Source organism: Maudiozyma barnettii, assembly GCF_903064755.1.
Source record: "Maudiozyma barnettii strain CLIB 1767 genome assembly, contig: KABA2_08, whole genome shotgun sequence".
Classification (NCBI taxonomy): Eukaryota; Fungi; Ascomycota; class Saccharomycetes; order Saccharomycetales; family Saccharomycetaceae; genus Maudiozyma; species Maudiozyma barnettii.
The window spans coordinates 40,804-64,369 of NW_024545245.1; the positions used below are offsets into that span (position 1 = coordinate 40,804).

At 32.7% G+C, this 23,566-nt stretch overlaps 9 protein-coding genes across 9 annotated transcripts; 4 read left to right on the forward strand and 5 right to left on the reverse strand.

The window, feature by feature from the left end:
• Nucleotides 1-166: 166 nt before the first annotated feature.
• Nucleotides 167-2,746, forward strand: EST2 (telomerase reverse transcriptase; the record flags this gene model as incomplete). Its single annotated transcript, XM_041551891.1, has 1 exon — nt 167-2,746. The coding sequence occupies one exon, from the start codon at nt 167-169 to the stop codon at nt 2,744-2,746; it is 2,580 nt and encodes an 859-aa protein (XP_041407825.1).
• A 65-nt stretch (nt 2,747-2,811) lies between these two features.
• On the reverse strand, nt 2,812-5,130 carry BUD6 (Bud6p; the record flags this gene model as incomplete). The annotated part of the gene is made up of 1 exon (XM_041551892.1): nt 2,812-5,130. One exon carries the CDS (start codon nt 5,128-5,130, stop codon nt 2,812-2,814), a length of 2,319 nt encoding a protein of 772 aa, XP_041407826.1.
• A 525-nt stretch (nt 5,131-5,655) lies between these two features.
• MMS22 (Mms22p) lies at nt 5,656-9,876 on the forward strand (the record flags this gene model as incomplete). The annotated part of the gene is made up of 1 exon (XM_041551893.1): nt 5,656-9,876. The coding sequence occupies one exon, from the start codon at nt 5,656-5,658 to the stop codon at nt 9,874-9,876; it is 4,221 nt and encodes a 1,406-aa protein (XP_041407827.1).
• A 1,746-nt stretch (nt 9,877-11,622) lies between these two features.
• CWC24 (U2-type spliceosomal complex subunit CWC24) lies at nt 11,623-12,378 on the reverse strand (the record flags this gene model as incomplete). The annotated part of the gene is made up of 1 exon (XM_041551894.1): nt 11,623-12,378. The coding sequence occupies one exon, from the start codon at nt 12,376-12,378 to the stop codon at nt 11,623-11,625; it is 756 nt and encodes a 251-aa protein (XP_041407828.1).
• Nucleotides 12,379-12,866: 488 nt separating this feature from the next.
• Nucleotides 12,867-14,402, forward strand: PEX30 (peroxisome biogenesis protein; the record flags this gene model as incomplete). Its single annotated transcript, XM_041551895.1, has 1 exon — nt 12,867-14,402. The coding sequence occupies one exon, from the start codon at nt 12,867-12,869 to the stop codon at nt 14,400-14,402; it is 1,536 nt and encodes a 511-aa protein (XP_041407829.1).
• A 386-nt stretch (nt 14,403-14,788) lies between these two features.
• On the reverse strand, nt 14,789-15,025 carry RPL38 (60S ribosomal protein eL38; the record flags this gene model as incomplete). Its single annotated transcript, XM_041551896.1, has 1 exon — nt 14,789-15,025. One exon carries the CDS (start codon nt 15,023-15,025, stop codon nt 14,789-14,791), a length of 237 nt encoding a protein of 78 aa, XP_041407830.1.
• A 1,349-nt stretch (nt 15,026-16,374) lies between these two features.
• On the forward strand, nt 16,375-17,448 carry KABA2_08S00660 (uncharacterized protein; the record flags this gene model as incomplete). The annotated part of the gene is made up of 1 exon (XM_041551897.1): nt 16,375-17,448. One exon carries the CDS (start codon nt 16,375-16,377, stop codon nt 17,446-17,448), a length of 1,074 nt encoding a protein of 357 aa, XP_041407831.1.
• Nucleotides 17,449-18,165: 717 nt separating this feature from the next.
• TMA10 (Tma10p) lies at nt 18,166-18,414 on the reverse strand (the record flags this gene model as incomplete). Its single annotated transcript, XM_041551898.1, has 1 exon — nt 18,166-18,414. One exon carries the CDS (start codon nt 18,412-18,414, stop codon nt 18,166-18,168), a length of 249 nt encoding a protein of 82 aa, XP_041407832.1.
• A 683-nt stretch (nt 18,415-19,097) lies between these two features.
• Nucleotides 19,098-22,574, reverse strand: KABA2_08S00704 (Zn(II)2Cys6 transcription factor; the record flags this gene model as incomplete). The annotated part of the gene is made up of 1 exon (XM_041551899.1): nt 19,098-22,574. The coding sequence occupies one exon, from the start codon at nt 22,572-22,574 to the stop codon at nt 19,098-19,100; it is 3,477 nt and encodes a 1,158-aa protein (XP_041407833.1).
• Between the last annotated feature and the right edge of the window lie 992 nt (nt 22,575-23,566).

The following is a 23,566-nucleotide window of genomic DNA, read 5'->3' on the forward strand; positions in this document are numbered from 1 at the left end:
AACGATAATAAAAACTAGTTAGTTTATTTGTGTCACAGCTCAATATAAACATCCTGGGAGAATACTATAAGTATTGGATTGTCTACCTTCTTTTTTTTCAGATATTAATTGAAAATATTGTTTACGTACGCAATATCATTTCTACTTCCTGGTGTATAATAATGGAATGCAATTACTGCGAAAGTATATCGAGAAGCTTAGCGTACCAGCTGATACGGTGAACTTGGTTAATTCAACGGAAGTTTCTGTCAACCATTTGCTGGACAACTACTTTGTGATCCCAAACGAGGTTTCGATCGAGCACCCCGTTCTTCGACGTGATTGCAAACATAAGGAAATAATAGACTGCTTAGTCTGGCATTTAATAGAGAACAAACTATTCAATAATTTACTGACATATGGTTACTCAGTGAATAGCACTGAAAATGCGACATACACTCCACATAGTGTTTCAACTAACATACATGTAACACGACTTAAAGGCAGTTCTTGGGAGTTGTTACATTTAAAACTGGGAACAACTAATTTTGTGGAACTACTTCTTAATCGCACCATCCTTGAATACAAAAATGGTTACTTCGAACAGGTGGTTGGGAATATGAATAATATGCCGCATCTACCACCCAAATGGTATACCGATAAAAATGCATTTGTAGATTACACTGATAGCAACATAACAAACAAAACTTTTATTCATAAGGTCTTCAAAGTTTATTGCCTTGCCGGTCCCAACAAATTGAGTTCAGAAATTGCTGTTCTTGAGGATATCCTTTCAAGTGACAAACATGATATCGGACGTAAGTCCAGAAACTTAGCGTGGCATAACTGTATTGTAGTGTTGAAAAGGAAATGCAGAAACAATCTCAACTTCGATCATCTATTAGATAAAATATGTGGTCTCGAAACATCTATTAAGGGTCAAAATCATTTGGACAGGCAGATATCTGTTACGGCCGTTAATAAATTTGTTCTATTAATCCTAGAGAAACTAATACCACAGGATATGTATGGATCAAGGAAGAATAAGTCGTTATTCTTTTCACATGTTTCTGAAATGTTGAGATTGCCGATTAATGGTAAGATACTTATTGAGGATATCTTAAGGAAAATAGAACTTAAGAGATGTACCTGGCTTGGCTATCCATCTGTTTCCAATTCGAGGGAGCAGTTTTTGAAATCATCTGAACTTATGGAAAAATTTCTGAATTGGTACTTTAAGATCCTCGTACCTAATATATTGATATATTTTTTTTATTGTACAGAAGTATCTTCAGGTATCGAAATAATATACTTTAAGAGATCTACCTGGAAGTCGATGGTTACCCCATTTAAAGATAATTATTTTTCCAAATTTCTGGTGGAGAATCTTATTTGTAGAAATCATGCCAGTTATACCCTATCTGAATTCAATCATAGTAGATTGAGAATCATCCCAAAAAAGGCTTCTGGTCAGTTTAGAATGATATGTGTGCCAAATAAAGGTGTAGACGAAATTGAAAATAGAATATATAACGCAAACAAACGGGATGTGATCTCACCGGTCCAGTCGATATTAAATCACACGCGACTGAGACGAACCACACCTTTTTCCAAGATATTTTCAACTATGCAGATTGCAGATACCTTGGAAATATTTAAAACAAGGCTGTTAAAAAAATATGGAACCTTACCGGATCTATATTTTATGAAATTTGATATTGAATCGTGCTACGACTCCATCCCAAGACGGAAATTATTGGATGTCGTGAAACTATTACTTGATAAAGAAGAGGGGTTCTTTGTAAGAAGTAAAGGTAGGTTAAATCCACTTTCTGGAGTTTTCTCGACCTACGAGGTAGTTAATGGTATAGATTACAGAGGCACCAATAGCATTGCTCTTGATAAGGGACGAGCTAAGTATTTATCATCGCAAGATGTTATTAGAGTTGTTGAGGATGAAATTTTTAAAACAGTTGTATGGGTAGGTAATAAATGCTATCTTAGGAAGGAAGGACTTTTCCAAGGTTCAAGTCTATCTGGACTACTTGTAGATATATTGTATGATGACATGCTGCTCCATTACAGTGAATTTTATCCGATCGAAAATGAAGAAACACTTACACTACGATTAGCTGACGATTTTTTGATTATCTCAACATGTGGCACACAAATTGAATCTATAAAGCAATTAGCCTTTGATGGATTTGAAGAATATAATGCTAAAGTCAATGTTGATAAAATCATTATTGAGAATTCACAGCTTTCTCCAAATAAGAAAATTCAATTCTGTGCCTTAGATATCTCTATCAAGAAACTGGAAATATGGAAACATAATGACTCACTGAATATTTCTAGAATATCTTCGTTGTCTTCTAAAGTTTTGTTTAACCAGCTGGAATGGTTTTTTAATCTAAGACTTCAACATAACACAATAAACATTAATTTGAATTCATTTGACGTAATTATAGATCAGGTCGGATATATTGCGACCAACATATCTGAAGTAATGGTTAGTGCATTTCGAAATAGAAATTTGAACTTTAGTTCATTTATAAAGTACTTAAATCGTATCTTCGGCTTAGTCATTGAACGCTGTTCTAGTTCGTCTGATAAGCTGCGGGTGGATCTTGAAGTGCGTCTTAAAGAGAAAATTTTAGATAAGTTTCTGGTAACTTTTTTGAAATATCCTTCTCAATTCGAGGTTATTATTCAATACCTCAAAAATGAAGCCAAAAAATATAGATATATAAGACGTTTATGTATATAATAAAATGCAATTTGACCAATGATGACAGGAGTTAGTGACAGTCTCAGATGAATGCGAAGGTAGTCTTATAATGGCATCTGACCTCTGAAATTAGCCCTCAAGTTAGCTTCATCCTTTTCTCTTCTTTGACGTTCTATTTCTTCAAGACCGCCTAACTTCTTTAGTCCTGAATTTTCCACGAAGTTCCCCAATTCATCCTTAAATTCGTCATCTCCTTTATACTTCTTTTCCCTCTCCCAGTGTTTTTCAGCCTTTTCTAAAGCGTCTAACCGTTCTTCGTGATTTGGGTTGATGGACTCAACTGCTACCATAACTTGCTCTCTTACCTGGTTGAACGTTCCAGGTTTTAAGAGGGGTAGAATGGTATTGACCCTGGGTTTGCTAGGATTTTTTTCCTGCTCGTCGCAACACAGGTGTATCAAATTGAATGTCTCTACTGCTTTTTTCAAATCTTCCTTTAAATCAAACAGCAGATCTTCCTGCAAGTTTAGGAATTGCTGTTCTTCGCAGACTTTGTCCAGCTCTGCCTCCCATATAGTTTTCCAATGTGGTTTTTCAGAAACAATGTATTTCTCCATTTTGATTAAATTTTCATTGGCACTATTCAATTCGTTGTCTAATGATTCTAGTTTCTTTGTAGTTGGCTTTGAACCACGATCAGCTACATCTTTTCTTAATATTTCGATTATATCTTGCAAATCGTCTACACTGGTTAGCAGGTTGTCAGAAATTTCACCCAACTTAGCTTGGGATTGTTCGACATATTCTTTTTTATCCGATGATTCATTGACTATTGATACGTTTTTGAAATCTTCCAGTTTTTTTTTAATGTCCAATATACTACTGTCCAACCCAGATTTGTTTGATGAGTAGAGCATTTTGATAATATTTAGTTGGCGCTTTAAATCGTTAATCTCCGAAGTTTTGTCGATAGGTGCTCTAGATTCAGTATCGATTGTAGTTGTAGTTTCGCTCTTACTTTCAGATAGAGGCGGTGATGAAATATCTTTAGCATGTACATTGTTGGAAGACTCCCCGTTTGCAACATTTGTTAAATGTTTCAAAATTTCAGTTTGAGACTTTGCAATCTCTTGTCTCATCGAAGTTTTTAATTCATTTAACATGTCATCGTGTATAAGCGGAATATTTTTTGTTCGTAGCTCTAATGTGGTTCCGTCAGTTATTGTTCCGATTTCTTGCTCATCCAATTCGTAGGGGACATTATATTTTGGGTCCGTGATATAAATATCAGGGAATGAATCTCCGCCAGGAGAGTAAGCAAATCTCTCAACAAATAGTAATCTCAGGTTCTTCATGCTATTGATGATTGGTACAACGCACCTTTTGGTGTTTCCATTCAGTTTTAAAAAGACAGTATATGTTCCATCAATATTATTTTGCTCAACTGATAGCCGTTTACTTTGAGGGGAAAGTAATTCTGTTCTCTGATCACTAACAATGCGGTTAGGTGAGTTACTTTTATCAATATCAAACATATTTGGCATGCTTGGCACAGGGGAGGTTGCATATGCTGCTGCATTGACAGCAACACTAGTTGACTGGTTAGTTAGCTTCGCCATATGATATGCAGAGTACCTTTTCGAGGCACGTCGTTGTAAATTTGATCCGTTCTTTAATTGCTCCAATGCGTCCTGGTCGGTCGAGTCCCTTACCTTTGATACTACTATTTGATCTTTATGTTGCGCATCAATATCAATAGAGTTGTTCTTTCCATGGGTAACTGTGGAACTTCGTTTCTCTTTTTCTTCGATATATTCATTATTAGATATCACATTATCTCCTTCTTTCTGAGTGGAATTGGAACTAATATGAGATAATCTCTTATTAATATTTGATTGTGATTGTGATTCATCCGTCTCTGTAACCCTAGGTGTTGATATTCTCTCTGAAGAGGGTACACCCGGGGATAGAGTGTCCTTTGAAAGTGAAACCTTGGTAATAAGTTGTTCTTGTCTAGCTTGTTTCAATTGTATTTGTTTCACTTTCAATTTATCCAATAAGTTTACAATAATCTCACGTATTCTGGGTAAATATTTATTTAGAGTCGTGTCTGATGCTGGCTCACGTAGCGTCACTTCTAAAACCTTACGTAGTTGCGTTGGAACATCGCCCAAATCCGAAATATCAACTTTTGCATGTGTAAAGAATTTTGACACCAGTTTGAAATCGTTACCAAGTTGGACATAGGAGTCAGATACCATTTTTCCAGTTGCACTTCCTTTGGACCATTGCGTCAGGATTTGTAATAAATGCTTCGTCGACATAAGAAGCTTAGTCACCGTTGTTTCAATACTGACTGATGTCCTTGCCGACGACAGTGACGATCGTGAGGTGGAATCCCCTGTCTCGGAAGAACTCGACATTCTGTTTATATAGCAGTAATCTCCAACTTAACTCAATAACCTATCTCGAGAGCTATTTAAAATTAATCCCTTATAGATATATCAATTATCCAATAGGGATCTCTAACTTGGTTAACAACAGATTTCAAATTTTAACTTGTAATACCTTCAATTTAATCTTGTTGTTCTCGCATTGTTTTTTTATACATATTGGGATTGTTTGTTTGGTTTTTTGATCTATAAGCGAAACTCAAGACATTCTAACTTGCCGTAACAAATACAAATAATAATAATAATAATAATAATAATAATAAGTACTGCGCTGAAATGGTGATGAGCAAACTAAAAACTCTCATAACTTAAGAAACGAAGCCAAAGGTTGAGGTATTTGTCTGATTCACAGTAGCATATATCACGCTTATATGAAACTGTACTATTTGTATTGAACGAGAAACGTTGAATTAGGCAAAGATCACCTTAAATTAGCAAATACCATTATTACTGAAAGGAATTGTGGTTTAGCTAGGTTGAAAAGAGAATAAGGCTATGGATGTGGAAAGTTATCTGGTGTCCGACTCAGAAGAATTGTCAAACGATGAAGTTCTTGTATTGTATGACCCAAATTTGATTCCAACGGAGCCACCAAGATCTGTGGACGATCTACAACCCGAAAGTCCTGTACTAACGAAGGAAACTGATATTCGATCTGAACCATTAGAGGTTGTTTCTATACCGAATAATCTAGACGAGACCAGTACAATTCAAGATGATCAAACTGTTGATAGATTTGTGAATAATGGGGGAAGGATCTTAAGGAAAAGGACAGCAATCCAAAAGTTACCTTATAGTTTAGAGAGAATAAAGCACAGACAACAGTTGCAGGGCTTCGATGTATCAAATTTTGAGACTGTATCTAATAAGGTCAAACTTCCTCCTCCTACTGACTTACAGCCTAATGATGGTACATCAGGAGTGGTAATGAGGGATACTCTAATAGGTGATTCTCCCTATATAAGCGGCGGTGATGATGATGGTAGTGATTTTTCAGATAACGCCAGTGAAGATCTTACATTGGATCTTCAGGAAGCTGTCTCACAACTTAATTCTTTTGATGACGATAATGATGATGACTTGCAAGATATTATATTTAGAGGAAAGCATATCAACATGAAAACAGGATATCGTGGTATACTACCTAGAAGTGCTTGGGAAAGAGAATTAAAGAAGAACGGCAAACAAAGGGAAGTACATAAGCGTAAAAACTCCACTCAGCCGTTCCATAAAGGTGTGGCAATTAAAAAGAAACATTCTGGTGATAAGAAAAAACAGGATGATCTTTTACTATCTGAAATGGCTATTATTGATGACGATACAGAGGATGATGTAGGAGCATATCTACAAGAAAATACGGTTCATGTTGATCAAAAGGAATTAGAAAGATTTGATAATTATTATCGTCAAAATTATAATGGAGATGGCTCTATTTCGGACAAAGTACATAAACAACAGCACTTCATACATGATAATGCCATAAATAATATTCCGAGAATCAATGAAATCATTGACATTGATTCTGATGGATTTATGAGTGACCCAGATGTTGAATTGATGACTGACTATGAGAGCGAAGGCGATGTTATACCAACTAACGTAGCAGAAGAAGATAATGGAGGTATTGTAAATGCAATGTTAACTAAATCAATTAAGAAAAGGCCAGGATCTAGATTTAACGGAACTAGAATAGGGTCAAAGAAGGGTAGTAAAATATCAAGACCTATATATAGGAAGAGAAGATCACAGCCAAAGATACGTAATAAGATAATATCACGCCCGAGGCCTAGAGATGGAGTTACAAAAACTTTGAGTATTGCTGAAGGGATGACTTCAAAAGATCCTGGTGGGGCTACTGAAAAGAAAGATAATGGAAAGGAGAGGACAAAGAGGTACAAAAGACCAACTAATAGTGGAAATTCATTTCTAACAGTAGTTGAGGCCCTGGGGAACAAATACTCTGCAGTAACACATAAAGGAGCTGGTGTAGTATCAGATCTACCCAATTACGAAATGGAGGCTGTAGGTAATGAGACTGGACTGCCTATTTTGGACATCCTTTTGGATAATAAGTTATTCGAACCCCCTGGTACTGTTATACTAAAGCTATCTAATAAAAAATTTGTACTCTCAAGGTATAACTTGGCTGATGTTCCAGAAACCTTAGTAAAGATCTTTGGAACTATTGTCAATGAAGGTGTAAGTGATATGGAATTGTTGGAAACAAATAAACTTATAACAGAATTTATATTTCATCTCAATGATGTATCATTGTTATTACTTGTACAAAGGTTCCACAGAGAATTTAGAAGTAGAGTTTACTCAGTCCTAAAAAAGGCAAAGGCTATCCATTTCTATGAACTTGCTGTCTGTCAACTTCTTTTACTTGAAATATCCCAATATACAAACACTCCAAATGTTACAAAGCAAAAAGTAGGAGACGATGTTATAAATAATACGGTGGCATTTTTTATTCTTCTTTCTGATTGCTACACTACAGTGAAGAATGAAAATATTGACTTGTTATATCAAAGTTATGATATATTGGCTACAGTCATTGATATTTTCAATTTGAAAGATAAGCTATGGGATAATTTTAATAAGAAAAAGCTTCCAGCCCAGATATTGCAAGTTATTACTGCAATTTTCCCAATTCAACATGCTAATTGGGAAGCGCTCGATATTCAACCAACCTATACCGAGTTAATGAACACATTTAAGTTCATCAAATATTGCAGAAAGGTATGTAAGTGGGAAATATCTGACAAAATTGTGCTGACTCTAAATGATATATTTAAGAGGAGACGATTCCAAGATTTCTATGAGGAGAAGGTTACTTCAGAAAGGAATTATGTAATAGGATCATCGAATAAAAAATTGCCTGTGGGAACCTTATTTAACAAGTACTTGACAGTACTGAGGGGTTGCAGTTTGTCACTAACAATGTCCGAAAAAATTATGCCAATTGGGGAAATATCAATGACTGACGATGATTCCATCATAATTAATAGGATGAATTTACTGATTGTTTTAGCAAGTGAGGCAAAATTTAACCTAGATCAAAGGTTATGGAATCTTATTGAACCTTTAATACCTGACAAGAAATCCAATGTTGAAAAGTCTGTTATCCATAAAAGAAGAACGGCCGGTATCCTAAACGCTATTTTAGCATTTTTGAAAATAAATGCTTCAAAAAAATATCCATTTCGATTAAAGAATGTAATATCTCGAACATACAGTTCAATTGTAATGAATTACCCAGATCAGAATGAAAAATGGAATATATTTCTGAAATCATTGGACAGAAATTTCGATCTAATTGGGAAAAGTAAATTTCTAGTTCTAAAGGATTTGGGAGACCTTTTGCAGCATTATTTAAATACTACACAACACAATGATTGTGCAAATGTAATAATTAAAATGATAGTTAAAAATTTGATGATGGTCAAAGTAGGCTGGCTTCAGAAAACTATTCTACCTGTAATTAAAAATAGAGCAGAAATGTCAATAGATTGGATTGGATATTATTGTAAAATTGCTAAGCATCTTATAGACCACAAGTTGATCACTTGGTGGGCATTTTATACATATCAAGGGTTGAATGGACAACAAGAAATTCAGGTTGCATTCAATTTAAAGGTTGTGGATATGTGTGACAACAGTTCGTTTAGTAATCTCAGGGAGAGTTTTTTTAAGTTAGCAACGAAACTGTTCCTAAAAGACCAAGGTATTGTCTATAGGACGTTCTTGACCCAATTGTTTAAGAGGGACACTTCTATTATTTTTGATGTGTTTTTAGCTCAAAACTCTAATAATAGTACTTTTAGTAGCGTGAAAATTTATTTTTCAGCATTAAAGAGGCATAACTACACGATCCAAATGATAGAGGTGATTGACCAAATTGAGAAAATGTATACCGAAAAATTAATAACAAGTAGCGTTGCCCTTGAGATTACTACCTATTTAAATGAACGATATGCGGACGAAATTAAGAGCAGTCATTCATTCGTTATGTTAAAGCGACATCTGCATATCTCAGACATATACACTGAAAGAAGTTTGTTTAGAGACACTTTTAAATCGTATACTGAGATTAATGACAAGATATTTTTCTTGGAGAAAAGTATTGTAGAATCTCTCTCAACTCCTGAGGAGACACTAAATACGAGGAGCAAGCTAGGAACATTATTTGACCTACCAAGATCAGGAACTACTTTGAAAATTTTCAAAGAACTGATTGAACAAAATATGAACATTGAGAGTTCGGATTTGTTGAATTTGGCAAGTCACATAATTTCTGCTTTACTAGAAGTGATTAACTCAACCTTGAAAAAAAGATTTTACCAGATAGATCGAACTGAAATATACGAACTTACCGAGCTGTGCAGGCATTTAACCATAAAATATAAAATGTCTCCCCTCAATTTCTTTGATTATCCACACGTTGAAATCCAAGTGCAACAACTTTTATCCGCTTTATTGAAAAGCACTGAAAGTTTATCCGAATATGATTTCATTGTTGAAATTTGTAAGTCATACTGTCACACACTAAAAATTACAATTCCGGAAACCAACATACCAGAAAGACGACTTATTGAATTTTTAGAAAAGCAAAATAAATATATCAAAGGCTATAAAGAATTGGACTACGATACAGATAAGAACAAGCATTTGAAGCTTGTGCCTCTGTATCATGAAAGAGAAGAGTATTTATAAAAAATTATGTATTGCATTGATTTGCTGACAATCGTGTTTTTTAATTGATTGTAGTTAAAAGGAAAGATTGATGGCCCATTTAATGTAAGTCTATATATATGTAGACATCTGTATCTTTCGTAATTTATGGTGTATAGAACATTATGCAATAATTTTTTGTGTTTTTGTAAACCATACTATTCATATATGTTCGGTATGAATTTATTTTCTTGTGAAGATTCAATTTCTTGTTTGAAAAATATAAAAACCTAACAAAATATAAAAATGTTGTCTAACCGGCAAAAAAATAATAACAATCAAACTGAAGAAACAAGAATTTTTGCCTCAAACACTATTTATATACCAAATAAATTAGTTTGAAATTCTAATATATATATTTTAACGATGTAAATAATTTAGGAATAATGAATCATATATTATATTATTAGCATTATCTTGCCTTCCATAAAAGAAGTAGTAAACAAGTAAAACTATAACATAAAAAAATAAGAAAGGTTATCATCTAAAATATTGCCGTATACAGTCCAAGAAATGAAAACACACACTCATATGGATAAATAATATAGACTACCGTTTCAATTACATATTTATATTTATATTTACGTTATACATTGTAATAATTATTGCCAGTAGAACCAGAAAAAGTGTCACTGTTAAAATATGAAGATAACTCGCTTCTCGTGCAACGATGCTCCTTCTCCGATGGTCAAAAGTAAAATGGAATATTGCACATGTAATATTATAGAAGTAACAGAAGCAATACGAACAATAAACCTATTTTATTTTTATTGAATATTTAAACAAAGTCCAGCTGTTACCTCCATATGTGATATTTATTTCAATCATACTATAATTTAGAAGGAAAATGGTTCAATTATATAGTTCAATCTGACAAGACATGTGTAATAATGGTTACCCCAAATGAGCAAAAAAAAATGCAGGTAGAAATGGGTAATTTCGATGTATATACTAGTCTTCGTTGCTGAGGATGTCAGAGGGGGGGCATAAGGATGGCTATTTATAGGTAACTTGGCTACAATTCTTATCCTTGTATACGAGTTTTTTCCATATTTGAAACTATAATAAATCAAGTAATATTTATTACTATTAATACAAATAATAAGTTAAATAGTAATAATAAAATTACAAAACTTAATTTTATCTGTTTTAATTCTTTTCAATTTTCAGTGTGTGGAAGCTCTCAAGAAGATTCGTAGAACAACATATGGCAATGAATTACCTGCAACATTGTCTAACATTACTATGTCTCTATGTCGTACACTATTGACCCTTAGGCTAATATCCTTAGCTTATTAGATAGTTGAACTAGCAATCATGATTTTTTTGTTTGTAAGATATTGCTGTATCCCAAATTCTGCCAATTTTAAAAAAATTAAATAAAAAAATTATAATACCCATTATCCCTTCATTTAAAGTGATACCACCTCTACATGTCATAGTTCTATTTGTTGTCTCTTTTATACTTCGTTCATTTCTATTTTCTATTTAATCCTCTAAACTTTTAATTTTAATATTTTTTTGATATATTATAATTTTCTTATCCTGCATTTGAACATTAAGTTAGTCCACTGTCAGATCTATATTCGAAATACATTTCTGCCATTTCTACTAACTTTGAATTATGTATGTTTCATCCACCCCATATTTAGTTCTAATATGAAACCAATGATCTTTAAATCACTTCTTTTATGGGTTATTCATGAAAATATACCTCTACTAAACAATTCAATCTTCTGCGATCTCTTTCGATTTACGTATCTGTTTTTTTAAATCCTTTGCAATTTTGGCAACACCTTTGGTATCAGTTCTACAAATGAAACAACTTAGATCTTTATCAATTCTCTTAGTGAAACAGGTTCTACAAAAATAATGCCCACAATTAGTCACAACAGGATCCTTATAATCATCTTTACATATAACACATTTGAAGGGAATATCCTTGGTTATGGCATCATTATTTCCATTTTCTATCACATCAACTTTCCAGTCAGTATTTAGTTTCCAGCCAGCTTTAAAATCATCTCTCGAATGAAGAAATTTACAACTATCACCATATCCACAAAATCCAGTCTGCTGATAATCTTTACATATATCAGGTTGATAATCTGTAAATATTGTAGTTTTCAAATTAGCCGCTTGTGTAATTTTATCAGAAACACTTCTCTTGGTTGTTTCTTTTGAACTAATAGATTTGTTACTCTTAGTGGTTCCTTTATCCTCGGAGTTTAAGATGTCGGCTTTCGTAGCAGTATTATTATCAACAAGGGTATATTTCGAGTTATTTGATCTTGTTTCCTTCTCCACACCTATCCTATCCTCCAATGAAGGTTTTTCTTTCTTTCCTAATAATTGTCTCTTTTTAAATGTTGGAATATTGACTTCGCCCTTCTGATCTTCATCAGATTCGATATTTTCCACTGGTAATTTTCTTCTCTTTGTCTCAGTCGAGCCTCCACTAAGTTTAGACCTTTTCTTAAACATTACTCCCCACGATATACTGTCACTAATAACTAAATAGAATATGCTTAAAGATGTCTTTCTTTGAAATAACAGTGTAGAATACTTTATCCTTCTCTCTTTCACCAGTTGCTTATATAATAATTCCTAAAAACTGAAGAAATCATTTTTTTTGTTGCTTTCAATCGATGCTCCGACGGAAATACAGAAATAAACCCGACGGTGATAGAATTTCTCCACTCACCTCCACCACCAAAAAAGGGTAAAAAACTAGAAAACAAAGAACAAAATGACATGGACAGGCAAAGAGCACCTATCAACAAACTAAAGCAAAACTTGTGAAACGAAGTAGGTCCCAAAGGTTAAAGATACAGAAGGAAAACTTAGAAGGTGAGTGTGTCTGTATTCTGGTTACTTTTTGTTGTTGTCAGCTTTTATTATAAGGTATACAGGTATCTTGCAGGTTAGTGGTTCTAAACAGTGGATACTAGTTATTTACATATAGTGGCAGGATGAGTACGCAGGAGAAATCGAAGACAAATGTTACTAGGGCAGAATTTGTTAACAAAAGGCAAGGTAGAATTGGTGGGACTACTGAAGAAGAATTTTTAGAAGGATTAAGATCTAGGAAGACCTCAAATGGTGATAAAAAGACTACCGATCTTCCTAATAGTAATGAATATTTAGGATCATCCCCTTTATTGACATCAACACCATCTACGATCTCTAAAGTATTGATTAATTTATATCCTTATTTAATAATTTGGGATAATCTATTGGGGGTATTAACCTGGACATGTGATGACATCTGGCCAAGTGTGTTATTAGTACTTACTTATTTTGGAGCCGTGCTTTATCTAGATACAATTGTGAAATATTTTGGTCATATGGTTATCATATCTATATTTATTGGATATGCTAAATTGGATAAATATATTGGTAACATTGTAACAAGTAAGCCTACATTAGAAAACATTGTTGCTATTATGAGTAGGATTTCATTAAAAGCTGATATTTTATTGAGTCCATTTTCTAATTTAAATATAAGAAATGTTCAAAGGATACTATTGACTGCATTATTACTTTCACCAATTCATATTCTGGTCAGTTGGTTAATCTTACCTCCTCGCAAATTGTTATTATTAAGTGGACTATTTGCTCTTACATATCATTCTTCATGGTCAAAAGTCACAAGAAGATTATTATGGAAATTCCGTTTTGTTAGATTATTAATATTTTATGTTACTGGGATTGATCTTGGTGGAATCAATAAGGATAATAATAAGAGCCTCTTTGCAGCTGTTCAAAAACAAGTTAGTAAATTATCATCGGCAGAAAATTCTGGGAAAGGTGATAATAATAGTAATAATAATAATAAACCAATTAGATTTACATATGTATTATATGAAAATCAACGTCGTTGGATTGGGATGGGTTGGAATACTAAGATGTTAAGTTATGAGAGAACTGCTTGGACAGATGAATTTTTAAATGAGGCTCCTGAACCGGAAAATTTCGAATTACCCAATGAAAACTCCGAAATGCAATGGAGATGGATCGATAAATCCTGGAGATTAGATTTGACTAATGATGGTGCCATTACAATGCCTGATGTCCAAGCAAAGACTACTGCTTCCCCTGCTTCTGAAGATGGTTATTTATATTATGATAATCAATGGAAAAAACCATCCATTGAAGAAACATTTTCGAAGTATACAAGACGTAGACGTTGGGTTAGAACAGCTGAACTAATTAAAGTATCTGATAAGGATACCCCTAAGACACCAAATGTTCGTGATCCTACTACTACTACTACTAATAATATTACAATTAAAAAAGTTGAGAGCAGTACATCCACCACCGAGACTTCAATTGACTCGCCAATTACAATAAAGAAAATCGATAGTAATCATAAAGATTCTAAAAATTATGATAGTGGTAGTTCTACTGAGGTAAGGAATAGAATGGCTGGAGCATCATCTGTGAATACATTATTACCAGAAGAATCAATGGTTAATAATGGTATAACATATATAGATGATAAATAATAATATTACTAATGCATAACATCATCATTCAAAACTCATACGAACATATTTTAGGGCGGAGGATTATTCAATTCATATCAAAACACGGAGATAAAATAACTAAACTATATTATTTTGCAATATATACATATTATATCATTAGCTTTTATAAACACATATATCTAAATAAAGAGTTAAATAATAACATTATCATTCTAATGTCATCATCATTACCTTCTCTAGTTTAATTTCTAAAAAAAAAAGAAGTCTTATTTATTTGCAAAAAATAAAGTAATAGAATAGATAGAAAAGGTAGGGGTACAAATTTGATTAAAAGTAAAAAAGAGTAAATATATCTATATATTTATATTATGCGTATGCTTATATCTATATGATCTTATCATAACTTATAACTTGTTAACCTTTAGAGTTGGTGGTAGAGATTGGACCAACTTCTTAGCCTTACCAGCATCGTTGACGATCAAGGTGTATAGGTTCTTGGAACCTCTGACCTTGAACTTAGTTTGTCTGAATGGCTTACCGTTCTTGTTCAACTTCTTGTTAATCTTGACGGTAGCAGTCTTAACATCGGCTCTTCTGGTTAGTTCCAAAAATTGCTTAATATCAGTGATTTCTCTGGCCATTTTGTTTATATTATTCTTGTTATTATCAAATACTCAACGATTTATCACAAATTACTATTAGATAATAAGATACGTTAAGAATAAGACTTCCTTTATAAGTAGTACTACTAGTAATATACTTGATCGTTAAAAAGAGTAAATTAAAATCTATTCAAGAATTGAATTCTAACACTACCAAGTGAAACGTAGTGAAGAATACACACGCATATTGGGAGAACCAGGTTCATACCAAAAACTAAAGGTCAAATACATTATAGTAGATTGAACCTTGCATTCCAAAGGTCTAACGATAATCTGTATAATCAATTCAGTGAGAAGAGGCAGCTAAAGCTTGAAATTTTCCACTGAAAAAAAATAAAAAAAATAAATTGAATTGCAATGTGGCTTGATGATACTATGCAATGTGGATATTGTACAGACTGTTCTGGGCGAATATGTGTGTATATATATGGAAGAAGTCGGACCTTTTCCGCTTTGTGAAAAACACGAAAATTGTTTAAAAAAGTTTAGATGTGGGTGTGGTGTTCAGATGTGTACATGTGGTGTGTGGGTGTGTAAGAGAGGACAGTCACAAAATAATATTTTTCTTCCCAGAAAGAATCTAGGAAGTGCATCTACGACACTCCAGAACACATTTTTACTAGTTTACTCTGTTTTGTACATAGTGATAGAAATAAATTACCATCACTACCAATTTGCTCCATTTAAACCTAATACAGCACACATCGATCAAACATGAACTCGCTGCAATAGCTTCTGTTTGACCTATGGAAAATATCGCATTTAACGCAGAACACACAATAATTACAATAGATCAAATGATTAATCAGTTGATTGCATAAATAGATTGATTATATAAATAAGTATATATATATAGTCCCAGCTCCCCTTAAAGAAACTGCCGCACCACAAAAAACACGCGAAAATGACAGCGTCCATCGCTGGCTCCGCCGTTTCTCTGGCCAAAAACAATTTCAAACTGAAAAATTCCCACAAAATTTCAGGCCCTGACAGAAATTCAATGTAAACAAATTGATGAAGTAATCATTTCATCGACTTACTACAGTATGACAGCAAATGATTCGATTACTCAAGGATGATTAATAAATTAACGGGGAAATCAGGGCAAAGGGTACGAGAAAGTACACTTTTTTGCTCATTCTAATTTCCTACACTCTATCTTCATTTATATATATATATATACAACGTATCACACTATTATATTATTGGATTTGTTGATTTATTTTTTATTCGTAAACATAGAGGGGTACATGATTATATCTATGAGTTTTAACTGGGGTTGAGTAGAATTAAGTTTAATTACGTATATATATTCAAACACTCACAAAATGAATTTCATTGAGAGTGCATTAGTTAGTCTAGGTCAAGATGAACTTATAAATCGTGGTCAGGAATTTGCAGGTGAACATTTCCAACCTACAAAGGATCCGTTCTATGAGAAATCTAACGATGGGAAAAAACATCGTCTTCGTATGCCTGATTATTGTACAAAGGAAGAAAGTAAAAATTGGAAAGCCATTCAAAATAAAGCTTGGCTGCATGATAAAGGGTTATGCGGTTGTTGTTGTTGGGCAGAAAATATTGGATGGGCTCCATTCCTAGCAATTTTCCCCATTATTGGTCCCTCATTGATGTATTCTGTTCATAGCAAATTAATTAAATTAGCTGATAAGAAATATGATCTACCTGCAGAAATGAAAGTCAAAATGTATTCTAATATTGCCATTGATCTTTGTATTAGTTTAGTACCAATTTTAGGTTCCGTATTTGCTTGGTTAAATGCATGTTCAACAAGAAATGCTACAATGATTTATAATTTTGTTTGTGAAAGATCTTTAGAGAGATATAATAACGAACAAAGTTTAAAACGTAATAGAGAAGAAGCCAATATTAATAAATTACAAAATGCTAAAATTATGAAACAAAAATCAGATCAAAAAAGAGGTCAAGTTAATGAAGAGACAAATAATATAATAAAACCTCCAGAGAAGGCTAGGACTAGGATTTCTGTCAATCAAAGAGATGTTTCATCCACTGGTCTACAGTATGGTAATAGAGTCCCCTTAAATAATAACAGTAACAAGAATAACCCTTGGAAACAACCACAGGCTCAACAACCACAGCCACAAAATAATAATCCGTTCCAAAATGATGTTAAAAGTCCACCTTACCCAATAGATTCGTATAATAATAATAATAACTATGCTACTAGTAATAATATTACTGTACCAACTAATAGAATGCAATACCAACAAAATAATATGGTAAACAACCAACATCCGCAGTATTACCAACAATACAACCAAAATCAGGCTCAGACCCAGAATCCAAACCAATACCCACAAGGACAATATATACCAATGCAAAACATGCAGCAATCGCAACGTGCTTATCATCCATAAGTGGTAGCGAATAATTAATATTCAAACCTATATGTCTGCGCCTTCTAGGATGAGAGCAGATAAAGATGATTCATGATATTATTCGATTGAATAATACTATGGTATATGGAATCACAAATATCATCAATCAAATATTGAATCACCGAGATTATTTTTTTTAAACAGGCATACTTATAAAAAGGGTTAAATGTGATTAACAAATGATTACTTGTTCAAAATTAACAATGCCAAGACCCAAGAAGTGTGATAATTTAATAGATTAGTATTGTATTACGATTAAGAACATGTGTACATTGTCCATTCATAAAAAAGAAATCACTTATTCTAAAGATTACAAATTGAATTATATTTTAACATACGATGTGGAAAGTCATAACTCCCAGCACAGACGTACTTCAGAATTAAATTCTCTCGAACAAAAGAGGTTACCAAAAATAGAACTATGAATGTTTAAATGAGTACCTATGATCTGTTGAAAGTATCTAATGAAAGTTTAACAAATTGGTCAACCTTCCAAAATGTAAACAATATAAACAGTGTTTAAAGACAGCCGTTGTTTTTGTTATTATTATTGTTTGTTTATTAATCTATATACTGTTATAAGAAAAACATAAATATATATATAATTTAAAAAAACATGCAGACATGAATGTTAAAAATCATTAAAAAAAATAGGTTGGTCATTAATTGAAACGTTAGAATTGAAGGATATACACACTAACCAGATTTATTCAAAGTATTTTCATTTTGTTGTGTGTTAGAACCTCTTCTAACCTTGTTGAATACTGGGGGAATTTCACCAGAGTCAATCAAATCATTGATTTCATCACCTGGCTTACCCCAGTTACCTTTACCGGAACCATTCTTCTTGACGTTGTTTGGGTTTTCACCGTAGTTACCGTTATGGCTGAAGTACTTTGGATCAGCTTTAGATTCGTGAGTAGTCCATTTGTCAGTTCTAGTCATTTTGATTGTATTGTTTATAAAAGTTGTTTGTGGTTGTAATTGTATTAATTGTTTGATGGGTGTTTATATATAAGTATATTCAAGAATAAAAGATAACAATTACAATAGATTACATAAACAATGCCTTTCATTTGGAAGAAAGAGAGTCCTTTATATATGTTGTCTCTAAAGGTATTTTAAGATCTCCCCTCAAAACCTTGAAATTACAATTTGCTAGAATGTTCTGTCCTCGAGTGCATAGATTAGTCTATAGTGAGGGGGAGATTAGTCACAGAAGGTAGGTAAAATAATTGTTACAATTCAATTCAATTCAATTCAATTCAATTCAATTCAATTCAATTCAATTCAACTCAACCCCTTGTTATTGCAGAGTCTACATTACTATGTAATCAATTTCTTCACCAGTCTCTAAGCCGGTATTCGGTCCGGGGGCTGAGCTAATCCAGGGGGAGGGGGTGAAAATGGAAAGGGGGAGGAGGAGAATCGCCAGGCGAGGCCGATTAATTAATCGAGTGAACCGAAAAAACCAACAAACTTGACCGGAAAAGAGAGGGGAGTGGAGTGGAGGGAAAGGGAATTGATGATGTAATTAATGCAGCCGGCTGGTAGTCCCATATAAGCAAATAGTTAGGAGGGGAGAGGAGATGAAAAAGGCTACGATAGAGAAGGATAAATGATAACCTCTATAGAGATCCTAAATCGGTAAAATCGGTTGAGCTGAAGAAGTCCTCCAGGATACCCAGGTCGAACGGCTGGAACAAACGTTTGTCAATGTAACCAATTTGTGGGGAAGATTCTTGACGTTTACCATTCGGTTGATTAGGTGGATACAATAATGTATTATTTGTGTTATTCAAAGATGGTAATGGTGGGGTATGTGACAGTAATGGATTATCCATAATTTCAGTTTGTAACAAATTACTGATTTTATTTTGCATGGCAGGCCCGGAACTTGGACCAGGTCCCAGACCAGATACAAACCCTTGATTTATACGAGAGGGAGGAATCATTCCAGGGTTTATGCCTCCACCACTCGGAGACTGAATGGGGACACCAATGACGTTTTGTGCTACCATTGGGTTCATTAAATTTCTTGTTCCTGTTTCTGAATTTGTAGATGGGAAATTTTGACTATCATTCCTATTTCTATCGAATGACATAGTTGGATGAGCTAATACTTGTTCACTGACCGATCTAGAGAAAGGTTTGTTAGGTATTTCATTACTATCCACTCTTGTTGAGCCTGTTGCTGTAGGGCTTCCTCTATATGACTTATGTACTGCAGGGGTTTCTTCTACTTTAATATCATAATCTGATTTCAACATTTTCTTAACAGATGTATGGAATATGGATTCCTCTAATGGTGTCAGGACCAATTGATAGCAATATGAATTACCATCAAAGATAATCTTTACCAATTCCACAATATGAGGACCTTCTTTGGCAAAAATTTTGGAGATATCATCACTATTCATACGATCCAACCCAACATATTCTGTTAACAATATTCTTGTCATGATACAAAATAGAGTAAACAAAGAAGAAAAGAACCTCAAAGTTTGACGATCACTATTGTTACTCAAGATGAAGACATCTTTCAATTCAGATAATCTTTCAAAAACATTAATTACCTCTATAATATCTGAATGTTCAATATATGCACATTCGTCATACATCCATGTGATCATCAACAAGAATGTATATGTATAATGTTCGATGACACGCCATAAATCATATGATGTCTCTAATTGTAACAATGTCTTATTCATGGTTACCCATTTGTCATATACTGATTTGCTTAGGGCCATGATCCTTTCTTTAATATAAGGAGGTTTTGGATGAACTGATATACGAATTCCAATATTGATTGAGACTCTAGTGACTAAACAATATAATGCGGTATATTCAAATGCGAATGCTACAGCCTTTTGTTTATCTTTATCAGATACATTTGAGAATTGAGGTTCGTTAATATTTTCCGCAATTTCAAATAATCTACCAACTTGTTCTTTAATCTTATCAAATCTCATTACAAAGAGACCCATTCTTCCAAATAATTCTCCAATTAATCTTGTTCTAACTTCGTTCGGTTTTGCAGTATTTCTAATTGAAGTATATTTTTCATTATAAAGTACTTCAGAATAAAAATGACTAATCACTTGATAAGTTGATAAACTTGCATAAAAGACTAATTGATCAATTGGTAAATTATCTAAAGTTGAAGTTCTTGAAAATAAATGTAATTTTTTAATAAAATCATTATGGTCTACAAAACCCATATCTCTAAATTCTTTTGGCAATAAACAATTCATCTTTGAATCATCAATCCCTGACATATAAGAATCTTCCATCATAACTTTTTTATCATACATATAAAGTCTCCACCAAACACGTCTTCTTCTTTCTGCAGTTTCTTCATCAAATCCAACATAATATTCCCAACGAGAAAATCCAGCTTTTAAAGCACAATTAATTGCAACATTTAAAATTTTATCAAATCCATAAATTTCCTTTGCCCAATCTTCATAATCTAACATATCTAATAATAATTCCAAGTAATCTAATGAATCCATATGAACTAAATAATACATTGTTGTATTATAATAAGAATAACATAATGTTAATAATAATTCATGAACACCAATTAATTTATTACATCTTTCTAAATCTTGAGGATTTACATTTGATTTATTTGGTGGACTAATCCATCTAAGGAAACTTTCAATTTTATCTTTATGATTTCCACAAATTTCTAATAATAATTTAAACATTCCAAGATCATCTTCAATGTTATCTAATAATTTTGTTACATTATCAGGAGTTAAATGTTCAAGGAAACCAGAAGGTAAAGTTCTTAATATTGATAATACCATTTCTTTATTATTTGTATTTGATACAGCAGGTGTTGAAGGAGTTGGAATATTTGATTGACCAGTGGCACCATTATTATAATTATAATTATTATTTGTAGAAGAAGATGTAATAGAATTTTGTGGTGATGTTGCAGAAGGGAAACCTGTTGATGATATACCTTTAGTTCTTTGTAAATAACTTTCTAAAGGATTTGCCATTGAAATTCTATCTTCATTCATATGTAACCAACATAAATCAAAAAATCTTAATAAAAGAAATACATTAGCTCTAATAATCTGACTTTTCCCTTTCCCTTTTGGTCTTAATACACTATATTTTTGAGTTAAATAAGCAATACCTCTTAAAGATAAAGCTTCACAAGGATGATAGAGTCCAAAGATTTCATCAATTAATGGTACTGAATTTAAATAACCACCTTCTTTACCTATTGGAGAAATATGAGATTCTTGATCACATTTATCATAATCTTCTCTCTTTGTTGATTTTTTAAATTTCTCATTTCTTGAATTAAATGACCAATGAGAATATCTACTTAAATGAATTCTATTTCTATATTTATTAATCATTAATTGAGTTTCAATCGATTTTGAAGCATCAATTGGATCTGATACTTTTAATAATTTTGGTAGTTTCAATAAATTAATCTTTGGTTGCCAATTAAGGATTAAATCATTAATTTTATCATTTAAATCACTAATCATCGATTCAATCATTTTATTTTTATTTGGTATCGATGTTAATTTTTCAATAGTTTGTTTATATTCATTATATTTTGGTAAATCTTCAATATCACCTTCATATAAACCATTTTCAAATTCATTTAATTCAGGATTAGTTTTCTTATCATTATCATTATCATTATTATTATTGTTATCATCATTTAAATCAACTTTATATAAAGAACTTGTATGAGGAACATTTCTATCAAATGTAGTACTAGTACTTGTAGTAGTAGTACTACTACTACTATCACCAGTACTTTCTGTATTATTATTATTTTTCAGATTATCTAATTTAGTTGAAATTCTTGGTAATCTAACACCTTTTTTCTTAATCATATTACTAGTAGTAGTAGAAGTAGTAGTAGAAGTAGTAGAAGTAGTAGTACTACTGTTATTTGAAAATATACAAGTACATTGATGTAATTGACAATTCATACACGGTTGAGTACCTGTACATTTAATCTTTCTACGTCTACAACTATCGCATGCTTTACTAACTTTTTTCCTCTTTGGAACAGTTGTAGTGGTAGTATTCTTATTCTCTATATTATTCTTTGCTACCATATTTTAATATTGCAATCCTCATATAATCGTGTGTATATACAAATAAATCAAAACAAATCAAAATAAAATAAGATAGAAAATAGCCGCCGAAAGTAGTGAATATAACCCTTCTAAAATATATCGATATAAATATATATGTAAATATAGTTTTAACACCCTGTTTAGTATATATACTATATATGTATTAGTTGCATATAGCTGATCCCATCACCACTACTTACCGTAATAGAGTGTAATGTAGTATAATATAGTGAGTGTAGTAGTAATTTGTTATTTGTTTTTCTCTTGCCACTCTCCGAAATAAAATAACGGCCAGCAGCAGTAACAGAGATTTGTGTGGCTCATCGATTTGAAATGATACTGCGGTGTGTGGGTGTGGGTACAAGTATGTGATATCCGCGGATATAATTATGGAGATAGCAATAGCAATATATAGAGAGCATGGAGCATGGAGTGGCAGATTTCCCAATTATCATGTTATACGTTGCCAGTGGGTGGATGGAGTGCAGCAATGCAATATGAGATAAACGTGATGGAATAGCCGCTGCCACTGTCTGCACCAGAGTGCATATATTACATTATATATATATATATATATATATAATGCTCGCTTACTGCTGCCGTTTCGTATGGGAAGAGTATTATTACTGGATATTGTGTCACGTGATCCTGTCGCTATGTCTATACATTTGTTTTTTTTGGGAGTAACAGATAGCGACTGAGAAGAATAGAACGTTCCTTATACGATGAGAGCAAGAAAAAAAGTGTCGTTTAAGTTATTGTTACTAAATTGGAAATGTTGTTATGACAGTGACAGTAGCAGGTTGTAGTATGTACCCTGTGAACTGCTATTCTTATTACTGGAAGATCTCTGATGTGTGTTTACATCTGTATATCATATTTCTTTTCTTTTCTTCTTTATAGAATCATTTGCAGGCACGGTTACTGACGATGACTATTATTACTACTATTATTATGTAAACAAAAACATT